Source organism: Panthera pardus, unplaced genomic scaffold (genome assembly GCF_024362965.1).
Source record: "Panthera pardus isolate Hobbes unplaced genomic scaffold, ASM2436296v1 HiC_scaffold_20, whole genome shotgun sequence".
NCBI classification, from domain to species: domain Eukaryota; kingdom Metazoa; phylum Chordata; class Mammalia; order Carnivora; family Felidae; genus Panthera; species Panthera pardus.
In genome coordinates, this window is record NW_026526766.1 from 81,846,893 (window position 1) to 81,859,213 (window position 12,321).

The window sequence follows — 12,321 nt, forward strand, 5'->3', positions numbered from 1 at the left end:
TAGGGTTTCCTTTTTTTCCCTTCAGATTTTTATTTGTATTAAAATTTCTGTGTTCATGAGGAATATTTGTCTGGAGTTTCCTTAATTTTGTGTTGGTGTCAAGGTAATGATGGCCTTCAAAAATAAATTGGGAAGCATTCCCTCCTGTTTTCTTAAGGCCTTTGTGTAGTATTCTTCCTTGATTAAATTTTGGATTTACCTAGTGAAGCCATGGGGGCCTGGAATTTTCTTTGGAAATTATTTAATAATGAATTCAGTTTACTTCCAGACACAGAGCTATTCAAATTTTCTAATTCTTCATGTGTCTACTTTCATCATTTCTGTCTTTCACGTAACATAATCATGTCAGTTATCTAATGTATTGGCAAAGTCATTGGTATTTCCATTGGTATTTCTTTTAATGTTTATACGATCTACTGAGATGGTCTGTCTTTCATTCCTGATATGGAATGAATTTGTGTCTTCTTTTCCCTTAATTTGACATTTCTAGAAATTTATCAAGTGTGTTGATTTCTTCAAAACCCACTTTTTGGTTTCTTTTGTTTCTGCTTGTTTTGTTCCATTGATTTCTCCTTTCCGTTATTTTTTTTTCTAACTTCTTTTTTAGTTTAGTTTGCTCTTTTTCTAGCTTTTTTTTTAATGTTTATTTTTGAGAGAGCATGGGTGGGGGAAGGGCAAAAGGGAGGGGGACAGAAGATCCAGAGTGGGCTCTGCACTGACTGCAGTGATCCTGATAGGGGGTTTGAACTCCTGAACCGCGAGATCATGACCTGAGCCGGAGTCGGACGTTCAGCCAACTGAGCCACCCAGGGACCCCTCTTTTTCTAGCTTCTTAAAAGGGAAAGCTTGATCATTAATTTTGGACACTTTTTTTCTTTTTCTTTAAAAAAAAACTTTGGGGTGCCTGGGTGGCTCAGTCGGTTAAGCGTCCGACTTTGGCTCAGGTCATGATCTTGCGGTCCGTGAGTTCGAGCCCCGCGTCAGGCTCTGTGCTGACCCCACAGAGCCTGGAGCCTGTTTCAGATTCTGTGTCTCCCTCTCTCTCTGACCCTCCCCCGTTCATGCTCTGTCTCTCTCTGTCTCAAAAATAAATAAACGTTAAAAACATTTTTTAAAAATAAAAATAAAAAAACCCTTTTTTTTAATTTATTATTTTTGAGAAAGAGAAAGCATGTGAACAGGGAAGGGGCAGAGAGAAAGAGGGGGGATAGAGGATCCAAAGCAGGCTCTGTGCTGACAGCAGAGAGCCTGATACAGGGCTCGAACTCAGGAACCATGAGATTACGACCTGGGCAGAAGCCAGAAGCTTATCAACTGAGACACCCAGGCGCCCCTGGACCCCTTTTTTCCTAAAATAAGCATTTTAAAGTTACATATCCCCCTCAAGCACTATTTCAGCTGCATCCTACACATTCTGATAGGTTTGTTTTTATTTTCATTCAGTTCTTATTTTTTCTTTGACCTGTGAATTGGTTAGTATCAATTAGTATTAGTTTATTAAACAACTATTAGTATTAGTTGTTTAATTTGCAACTATTAGGGATTTTTCCCAGAGATTTTTCTGTTGTTAATTTCTGATTTAATTCATTTGTGGTTGGAGTACATATCCTTTCTGATTTTAATCCTTTTAAAATATATTTATGCTTATTTTAGGGCCTACTTTTGCTCTATTTGGGTGCATGTCCCACAAGCACTTGGAAAATGTGTGTGTTCTTTTGTTGTGGGTACAGTCTTCTATAAATGTCAGTTTGGTCAAGTTGATTGAGTGTTGTTAAAATCTTCCATAAACTTACTTGTTTTCCCTCTGCTTGTTCTATCACTTACTGAGAGAACAGTGAGGAAGTCTCTAATTGTGCATTTATTTCTCCTTTCAGTTATGTCAGCTTTAATTTCCTGTAATTTGAATTTATGCATACATTTCAGATTATTACACCTTCTCAGTGGAATGAGTCCTTTATTGTTATGAAATGTCACTTTTTGTCTCTGGCAATACTCTGCTCTGAAATCTGCTTTGTCTGATACTAATGTAGTCACTCCAACTTTCATTATATTGCATGGTACATCTTTCTCCATCCTTTGGCTTTTAACATATCTGTGTCTTTCTATTTAAAATGGTCTTTTGTAGCCAGCTTATAGTTGGGTCTTGCTTAATTTTATTGAGTCTGATAATCCCCTTCTTTTAACTGCAATGTTTAGGCCAGTTACGTTTAATGTAATTACTTATATGGTAGATTAAGTCTACCATCTTGCTATTTGGCTATTTGTTGCATTTGCTTTTTATTTCTTTTCTTTCTCCTTTTCTGCCTTCCTTGGTTTAATTGGGTATTTTCATGATTTGAGTTTATCTCCTTTATTACCTTATTAGCTATTCCAGAGCTTTCTTATTTCCAGGCCTCTGTCAGCATCTCTGGCCCCTTAACTCTGCCTCCTTGATGTTTTGAGATGTGCTATTTGGAACCCTTTGCCCTAATTCTTGTCCAGAATGTGCCTCTAGGTAGAAATCCAGGGTGGTAGTAGAATCCATCTTGTTTGTTTTCTTTCTCCCAGGAACCACAGTCCTGCATTTATTATTTTCACTGTCTGAAAATAGTAGTTTCATACATTTTATCCAGTTTTTTGTTTACAGTAATAGGGTAAATCTGGTCCCTGTTAGTCCTTCATGACCAGAAGTGGAAGTCTGGATTTGTATTTATTCTCTCCAGACCCTCCCTCTTCCTGTGCTTATGCAGATGGAGTGCAGGGAGTGTGGTGCCCTTAGGGGATGCTGGTCAGGCCAGTCCATTAGTTTCTGTCCACCTCCCTTTCACAGCATTGAGAGTCACTTCTTGGCGTGACAGCACCAACACTGGGCTTAATGTCACGCCACCTGGTTGTAGATTACAGCTCTGCTACATGCGCTGTGAGAACGTGAAGGAATCACTTCCCCATTTGCTTTTCTTTTCTTTCTTTTTTTTCTTTTTTTTTTTTTTTTAAACAAACTGGGGAGCCAGGGTGGGCAGGGAAGACTTGACTTCAAAGACCCAGTTCATATCCTGACCATTTCACACTTCTTAGAATCACTACCATGATAGTGATGACGAATAGCTGAGAGAACGTACGAATGTGCCGCAGGCTCCAAATTACTTCTCAGAAGAGGATAACTGAGTCCAGGGGAGGGAAAAGAGAGGTAATAGTTTGCTCCACAGATCAAAGTAAAACAAGTCTTTAAGGGGACTTGCCCCTCTTTACTAGTTATTTCCTCTCTTGTTTGATTCTCATTTCCCTTTTGATTGCTTCTTGGGTTTGAGCTGTAGAAGAAGATGACAAGCCACTCCCCAGAAAGGATTGGCCTTAACTCTTGGACCCCACTTAATTGCACACTCGTGCAATTTGCCTGTAATTAATGCCTTTTTGAGATTGCATTATCATGCCATTCTCAGTTCTCCATGTAAGGCCTCAGCCCTGCAGATCCTGATCCCCCCAAAGAAGATTCATCAGGGGAGGTGGTATAGTGGAATGTGCCAGGGGCTCCATGACACCTCTTTTTTTTTTTAATTAATTTTTTGTAACATTCATTTTTAAGAGAGAGAGAGACAGAGCATGAGTGGGGGAGGGCAGAGATGGAGACACAGAATCTGAAGCAGGCTCCACGCTGTAAGCTGTCAGCACAGAGCCCGATGCGGGGCTCAAAACCACAAATTGTGAGATCATGTCTTGAGCCGAAGTTGGACGCTTAACCAACTGAGGCGCCCCTCCATGATACCTCTTTAGCTAGGTGACATCAGAAATGCTGTTTAGTTTCAGGGAATCCACCATCCATTCATTGTTAAAAAGGAGGTTGGTATATAACAAAGACCCTCCATATCTAGCGGTCTGTAACTAGGAGCTCGTGCCCTCTAACATGCTCATTCTTCACTTATCCTTGAAATGTCCAGTCTCAGGGACTCCTGTATCTGGCATAGGTGCATCATTTTCACTTAGACCCACAGATCTACCCACCAGACTTTTGTATGCTTTCAAAAAACACTGGGGTAGAGGGTGGCCATTTCAGATAATGAAAAGAGAGTGTCAGGAGGGAGGTGGCTTCCTTTATCAAGTGATGAGAATGAGGTGCAGAACTTGTTTGATGAAGCACATGAAATACTAAGAGTCTGGAGGAGGAAAACCAGAATTTATCATTACTATTATTAGTGATAATGACAGGTACCTTTTATTGAGTGTTTACTGTATTCAAGGTGCTGTGCGGAGTCCTTTCTGTGTTTTATCCCTCATATGACAAGCCTGAAGTTCAGAATGATTCTCAGTGACTTGTTCAAGTGGCACATGATTCAGGAATGATGGGAGTTGAGCCCAGGCTATCTGATGCCAAAGGCTGAGCCCCTCACCACTGTCCTGCACAATGTCTGTGCAAGAGACTGAGCCAGGCACTTATGCATGAGAGTCTCTGTGTGACCTCAGGCATGTCATTTCCCCTCTCTGGATCAGTTTCCCAGTCACGTTAAAATGGGATTGTGCTGGCCAATTCAGACCCCATCCGGTTCTCGATTCTTGTTGTGTGACAGCATCTCTTACATGCTTCAGGCTGAAGAGAAGGCAGATGCACTCAATAAGGAGCTGCTTATGACCAAACAGAAGTTGATTGATGCGGAAGAAGAGAAGAGACGGCTGGAAGATGAGTCTGCTCAGGTAAGGGGAGCTCAGCCCTCCCACATGCCTCTGTGTCTTGACAGTCATGAGTCCAGCTGGCGGCTTCCTGCTGCCACTGGGGAACCCGCAGACAGCTGGCTTCAGTTTCCCTCCAAAGGCTTTTTTTATTTACTGTGTAAAGCATAATGGTTGTTAATAATTAGAGCGTAGCAGGAGACAGTGGGGCAAAGACCATCCTTTCTTGGGGCAAGAGAAACTCCTGTGTGTCAGCATCCGAGTGTGACAAAGAAGAGAGTTATTTTAGCATTTCTGCAGAAGGAAAGCAGCCATCATATAATGTCTAGCTCTTCCCCTACCTGTCCGCTGGCATCTCCCCCACAGAGCAAACTCTGGAAGGCCTATCCTGAGCTAGCCTCCACAGTCACTGGGGGCACAGACCCGCAGCCATAGGACGAAGAGCTTTGGATGCTTCGCACCACGGAGGAAGCCCTTTCTTGCCCTCATGGTTCTCCGTAATGGTCATGCTGTTTAGTCTCTGTCAGGACAGCCTGAATGAGAGCAGGGCGTTTTCTCCATTGTGAGGAAGGAGCAGTTCTCTGATGAGCTCTTGAGTCTGTTTGGTTTATGCTGTGTCCTCAGCTCAGGCTCACGGTTGTGCTGCACTGGCAGGGGGAGCCTTAGCCAAAGCCCCACTCCGAAACGGGGTTTGATCTTTTATGGAAGCGTTTTGACTGTTCTCTCCCCCTCCTGGCATCAAGAACAGGCAGGTGAAACAGAACGCTTCCTGAGTAGGTTGGTTACTTTTTGGAAAGCCCAGAACAGAGCAGTTAGTGCCAGAGCTTTGTATTTCCTTTCAGACATTCACTTTTCCTTTTTTTTTTTTTTTTTTAACACCTGCAGTTAAAAGAAATGTGTCGTCGGGAACTCGACAAAGCAGAATCTGAGATTAGAAAAAACAGTTCCATCATTGGTGACTACAAGCAGGTGAGTGAGTGCACTGTTGGTGGGCCACATGCTCTGGAAGCCCTGCTCGCCTGGATGAGTGTGTCCCCTCCACACCCTGGGCTTCCCGGCTCTGCCACCCGCACCGACCGGTCACTGTACTTCACCGGGCAAGTGACGTCACTGATTCTTAACGGGAAAATAAGAGAAATGGTCCCTGTCTCAGAGAACCGTCATGAGGGTTCCATAAGATCGTGTCTGTAGAGGGCCTGGCACCCTGCCCCACCGATAAATAGGCATTTAATAAATGAGAGCCACGCTCTGTTCTTACGGCCTCACATTCACCTATGCTCGTAGGCCGTAGAACCACTTCTCTCCCTGGCTGGTTTCAGTTTTAAGAACATAACTGAACTGGTCTTGTTCTTTCCTAAACTTGGATCTCGTGCCGGCTTGTGAGTCTGTCAAGTGTGTGTAAACCGTTGGCCATCGAGTGGGGCACCAGTGAGTTCCTCGAGTCCTAGGCCCATGGATATGGAGGTGGCCCAACCAGAGGAACCTCTGCTCTTCCCCCGACTCGACTCGTCCCCCCGGCACCCTCCCCCACCCGGCACCACCTCCACCCGGTGTGCAAGGACCGTCCTCTCCGCTCAGCACGGTCCAGCTTCCACTGCCGGATTCATCCCAAACCCAGGTTATGCGGATGATGACACTGCTCAAGAGACTGTCTCATTTCATTTGTTTCTGTAGATTTGTTCTCAGTTGAGTGAAAGATTGGAGAAGCAGCAGACAGCTAATAAAGTGGAAATTGAGAAAATTCGGGTAAGTTTTCCTCTACCAAAGAGATTCTGTACAACCTACTTCATTTTATGGCTTTGTTCAGCACAACAGATTTTGGGAGAGGGTAGTTTGATTTCCCTTTGATTTCAAACGTGAGAGAAGCCACCCAGTACCCTGTTAGGTTCCTGTCATGGCCTGGCTGACAGCTGGTGGTGTGCCGGTCTCCTCTGGAAGGGAGTACAGATGAGACCCAGAGATCTGGTTTTCAATCTTAAAATACAATTGGCCTTTTCCTTATAAATCCACTTAACATCCTCTGGATATCGTGACGGAAAAAAAAAAAAAAAGGCGACCCAGGATTTCCGAATGTCGTCAGTACAGCAGGTGATCACTGCAGGGCACAGAGGTGAAGGAGTCCAGCCAGCAGTGGGTTTTGCTTGAGGGTAGGGGTGCAGAGACCAGGACCCTGTGGCATCACTTGTCATTCCCTGTGTTCTGTACACTGGGACACTCCCCTTCGGAGCTCAATTACTTCTGTTTATAATGGATCCCAAAACAACGAGGACTTTGTGTAATGTTTTTGTTTTGTTGCCAGTTTGGGGGCTTTTGTAACTTGGTGCTTTCTTTCTTTAGGCTGTCCCTGTGTTAGAAGCACTTACCACATTTTTCAGAGATGAGTAATTTACCGAAAGATGCTTTTCTAACACACTTACGACCCCGTGGACAGGAGGGTGGGAGGGATGTGCTCATGGCCTCGCACACACATCAGCAGTTTACCTGGAGCGAGAATACACCTGGCCTCCGCCCTGAGTAGAGTGTAAACAGCAGTATCTATTTTTTAAATATGACTTATTATCTGATTCTAAAACTGTTAATGCCCACTGCAGAAAATTTGGAAAATGAAAGAAAACAAGCTCTTGTAATTGTATTACCCACAAATAACATCACCGTTATTAACACTTCGGTGTTCATTCTTTGAGTTTCTGTGTTTATTTCAACGTACAAAATGCCGTTCATTCTGAGATGAATGAGGTCAGATGTGAAGAGGCAAAGAAGAGAAACCAGCCCTGTGGGAAGGGCTGTTTTTTCCACATTCACATCTGAGAAATTGGGACATGCCTTATAACTGAGGGCTTTCTAAAGTGGCTTAATTGGAAGAATGTTTTCTTAGAGGAACATGAAATGGGGTTTCTTCCAGTCAAGGCCATCTTACTTTGATGAAATGCGGTAAATATTTGTAACCATGCTTTACAGACATTTCTGTTCCTTGGTCACCCAGCATTTAACCAGTTCACCGTGCTATGAAAAATTCCTCAAAAACTTTTTAGAGGCTGCATACAAACTACCTTGTATAAATACAGCACAGCTCTGTATTTCCTCTCCCACAGCGGTTGGATAGTTTGTACCCCCTGCCCCATTTTGTTTCTGTCTCTGATTCCACAGTGAAAATCTTTGTACATGAATCTTTACTCACGGCATCTTCGTTTTTTTAACCGAGGTTCCTAGAAGGGAGGTGACAGACCAGGACATAAGAATATTTTTATTGCTTTTAGAGTATGACACCACGTGGCTTTTCCAGTAGGGCATCTGCCAAAGAGAACATAGTTTTTCAGAAGCTGTGGTGCTCAACCGAGAAGCCATCTCTTGGCTCCCCAAAAAGGATGCGCCCACACCTTCCCACAGGGCTGGTTTCTCTTCTTTGCCTCTTCACATCTGACCTTCAATTTCAGCAAAAAGTGGATGACTGTGAGCGCTGCCGGGAATTTTTCAACAAAGAAGGTCGCATAAAGGGCCTGAGCTCAGCCAAGGAGGTTTTAGACGAGGACACAGATGAGGAGAAGGAGACCCTGAAGAACCAGCTGAGGGAGATGGAACTGGAGCTGGCCCAGACCAAGCTGCAGCTGGTGGAAGCGGAGTGCAAGATCCAGGTAACGGCCGCCGCCCTGGGCCCACCCGCGTGGGCTGGAAACCCTGGAAATGACCTTTATGGTGTGGGGGTCTTTTCCCTTTTAACCTTTGACTGTAATCCCTGTGGGAAGAAGCCCATTACTTACGATTTACCAGCGGATGTTAATTAGTATTTGGACGGTCCTAAGAATTGGACTTTATCAGAGAATTGTCCGTCAACCTTGGGATCTTTTTGGTGAAGCAGAGAACACCTGCTTTGAAATCACAGCTGCACCACCAAACTGTGACCTTGGGTTAGTACAGAACCTCTTTACACTTCAGAGTCCTTATCTGCAAATGGAGACAAGGCCCCCATCTGATAGTTTGTTCTGAAGACTACGTAGGATGATGCTCAGAAAGGGCTCTCGGCACTGTGTCCGAGGACTTCCTAACTGCGAACTCGTAGGTCCCAACTCCCATCATTTAACTAGCTTTGTGACTTTGAACGTGTGACCTGATTTATCTGAGCCTCCACTTCCGAAGAAGAAAGTGGGGCTTACTTAGGTCATCTTCACACTGCCGGGCCAGTTCCACGAGCACCAGTAGAATACGGAGCACAGAGTGGGCCCTAAGCACCGTGTGTGGAAGGGACTAAGTTCAGGACTAAAGCTTAGGGCCTGGTCTCCCACATCACACACATTCACTGGGCATCTGCTCTTTGCCAGGCCCTGTTCTAGGTGCTGGGGTTGCAAAGCTAAGACATGGCTTGTGTGACTGTCCAGGACAATCAGGAAAAGCACCACCAAGGCAGCAGTATGTGAGCTGTGGTCAAAGAATGAACCAGGGTTGCAGCTGCAGAAGAGAGAGAACAGTGAGCATCCCTGGTGGAGGGAGCGGCGTGCTGAGCGGCAGAGGGAGGAGAGGGCCTGCCCAGTGAGGAGTGCCAGGAAGGCAGGGGTGGAGGTGGGCACTGAGCTGGCAGAGTGTCTCTGGGTCCAGATTATGAAACATCTCAAATGTCTTGCTAGGGAATCTAGACTTTAAAGGTCTTTGCTGGAAATTAGTGGCGTGGTCTTTGAACCAGACCATTAGCTCTGTCTGCCTGATGTGCAGTCGGTGGATAAGAGAAGGAAGCGCTCAGTTAGGAGGTTGTTTTAATAAGTAGACGAGGCAAGAAATGAAGAGGTCTTAACTAGGAAAAATCCCAGAACTCTAGGGATTCCAGACCCTTTTATGCCAGGTGGAGACTGGGGAATTTCCAGAGGCCTCTCAGGAATAAATAGGCTGAATTCTCATCTTGGCTCAGCTCTCGGGAGGCACCTCCCTTGACACTGGAGCCCAGCATGCTCACCGTACATTGTTCCCCTTGCAGGACTTGGAGCACCATTTAGGCCTTGCCCTGAACGAGGTACAGGCCGCCAAGAAGACGTGGTTTAACCGAACCCTGAGCTCCATAAAGACGGCAACGGGGGTTCAAGGGAAAGAGACTTGCTGAGTGAAGTGGCTGCCTCCAGACACCTTCAGAAAACACGACACCTTTTGTTGCCTTCTTTGGCCAGATGTGTGATTCTGTGACATGTCCCAGGACCAGAATGTACCTAAGTCAGATCCATAGCAGCATGTTGGTAGGTCATTGGACCAGAGCTCATGAAGCAGGCAGCCTCTGGGGTAAGGCTCTCCTAACTACTGATGCTAACAGGCCTGCTGGCTGAGTGACGCTCTGGACACGCTCTGGGAGACCATCCTCCGTGTGAGCTCCCAGGCCTCTTCCTGGTGTGGGTCACCACCTCACCCAGCCCAAGGGCTGAGTTGACATTATCGGAGTTTGGGGATCCTTCAGGCTTTTGGTTTTTTTCTAAACCTTTAATCTTTTTTTTTTGTTTGTTTTTAAATATACATATTATATATATATTGTGGGGTGGGGGTGGGGGGGGCAGGGGATCAGTATCGCAAATAATTCTTATCTACTTCGTGCCAGCATAGGGTCCTCCAGGTAGACGCGGAGAAGCACTTTGTTTTAAATAGGAGGGTTTCCTGGTTGTAGTTGAAGCCACCTAGTTTTGTTAAAGAACACATTGCACAGGTGTTGGGTTTGGCATTATTCACGTTTCTGATCAATTCTATGCAACTCTTCTAGTTCCTCTTGTTTTTAGTGTTAGCTGCCAAAACGTCACAGGGCTGGGCTGGGCGACTTGACCGACTGTGAGACAGGGTTAATCATAACGTGGACAAATCTTATTTTGCTTCATGTGTCGTGTGTGTGCGTGTGTGTGTGTGTGTGTGTGTGTGTGTGTATAAATATCTTTTCCCAGTGTGCCCAACTGACAGTGTTTAAATCCCAGACTGAGACTGATCTGCACAACCTAATTATGTGGATATTTGGGCACTTAATGTCACTCCAGTTTGCTGGGTTCCACTCTCCTCCCCCACCCTCTCGGAGCTGGGAAATGCTCCATCACTTCAAGGTCCCTAGTGCTTTTGCACAACAGGTCATACAGACGAGGAGGACACTGCGCCGTGTGCGTGCGTGTGTGTGTGTGTGTGTAGACACATGTGCGGGATGCACAGGCCCAGGCCCGGTCCTGCTGACCCGTGTCCCTCCCTGGCTGGCTGGGCCCCCGGGCCCTCCCCCGAGTGTGCTGGGTGCAGACCTCGCTGTTCAGATGGGCTGCAGGTTCTCACTTCAAAACTACAGAATGGAGGTTTTAGCACCTTTAAAAAAACAAATAACCTAGCTTTTTAATTTATATACTGATATGCTGACGGGCTGGCGCCGATGATCTGGTCTCCGCACGCAGGGTGCAGGTAGCTGTTCTAAGAGGCACTGGTTTGTGTATAAAGATTCTTGGGTTGTTTTGTATCTCTTTTCCTGTTGGCTATACTAACGCTTGCTGAGGTCACTGTGACAAGGGAGGTAACAATGGCAACCCCCACCCCCCGAACCACACCCTCCACCGCTTTCTGTGTCTTTCTTGTTCAGTTACCAAAACAGCTGTAAGCCCATCTAAAACTAGGTGCGTGGACATTGTGCTAGGGTAGTTTCAGTGTGTCAACTTTATGAACTGAAATATAAACCAGTAAAATTGTATTACTATTTCTTTTGTTGGTTTTATTTTAACAGCATATTCATTAAATATTTTGGTACAAAGAGCATCACTTTGTAGAAACCGGTTTCATCATTATGTGCTCCGGCCCCCTTCCCTGCTCCCACTGTCCGGGAAGAGCAGCCTCCGTGCTGTCGGGACAGGTGTGTGGGGGCCCCAGGCGCCTCCCCACCCCTACGGCTCCGGCGCGCCAGCGGCACGGGGTGTGGGGAGACGAGCTTCTCCTGTGCCAGGCCGATGCCTGCGCCACCACGGCAGACTTGACCCGCTTGGTGAAATCCGGTGCCGTGTTCCCGGGGGAGGCGCCATTCCCGTGTTGGAGGGTTAAGGAAGTCCTACAGGAGGTGAAAGCATCTCACCAGGCAAGAGATGGGAGGAATTCGAGGCCTGAAATGTGAATGTGCAAGAGAAGTAGCTGTGGGGGAAGAGGCAGTCCGAGTAGCTGGGGTCTAGCCCTAACACTTTTCAGGAAGAGTGGCGGCATGGACAGACACATCTTTCAGAAAGTTCCTTTCTACTTACGGGGGGTCCCCCTCCTCCCTAAGGATGCACAGGGCCCCGGCCGTCCCTCTTTACCACCTCGCCCCCTTCTCTGCGGCAGGAAGAAGAGCAGTCTCCCCAAGCCTGCGGTGTTCCCCGTGTGACCTGCCCTTCAGGACCCCTTCTACACCTGGCCTTGAAGAAGGGAAGGCGGTGAGTGAAGCCTCTGCCCTGTCTTCTCTCCGCTGCCCCGAAGCTGGGCGGGTGCCTCATGAGGGGCCAGGACAGCGGCTCCACGGCACATTTGGGAGTCCTCTGCCATTTGCAGGCTAGAGAACCTATCTGTGGGATCCACACTCGCGGCTAGCTGGGGCAGGAGTCCAGAAGGGCCAGCTCGCTCTAGGCTTTTCCGGTCCCAAGGGTCCTGGTGTCTGGGAGTGTAGGGATTCGGCAGAAACCCTCCCCTCCCAGCTGAGCCCCGGCCCAGCGAAAGGAGTCCGTGTAC

The 12,321-nt window shown here is 46.5% G+C and overlaps 1 protein-coding gene across 7 annotated transcripts in view; it reads left to right on the plus strand.

The window, feature by feature from the left end:
* RABGAP1 (RAB GTPase activating protein 1) overlaps positions 1-11,385 on the plus strand; it is a 177,957-nt gene extending 166,572 nt beyond the window's left edge. For 6 of the 7 annotated variants that reach the window (XM_053908265.1, XM_019421198.2, XM_053908266.1 and 3 more), the window contains 5 exons: positions 4,561-4,665; positions 5,527-5,610; positions 6,316-6,387; positions 8,076-8,273; positions 9,605-11,385. In XM_053908265.1, the coding sequence (XP_053764240.1) occupies positions 4,561-4,665; positions 5,527-5,610; positions 6,316-6,387; positions 8,076-8,273; positions 9,605-9,727 (582 nt within the window). In that variant the 3' untranslated portion in view covers positions 9,728-11,385. Of the gene's footprint in view, positions 1-4,560; positions 4,666-5,526; positions 5,611-6,315; positions 6,388-8,075; positions 8,274-8,957; positions 9,104-9,604 lie in introns of all 7 variants that reach the window. The other variant, XR_008424338.1, reaches the window with a different exon arrangement.
* Positions 11,386-12,321: the final 936 nt, after the last annotated feature.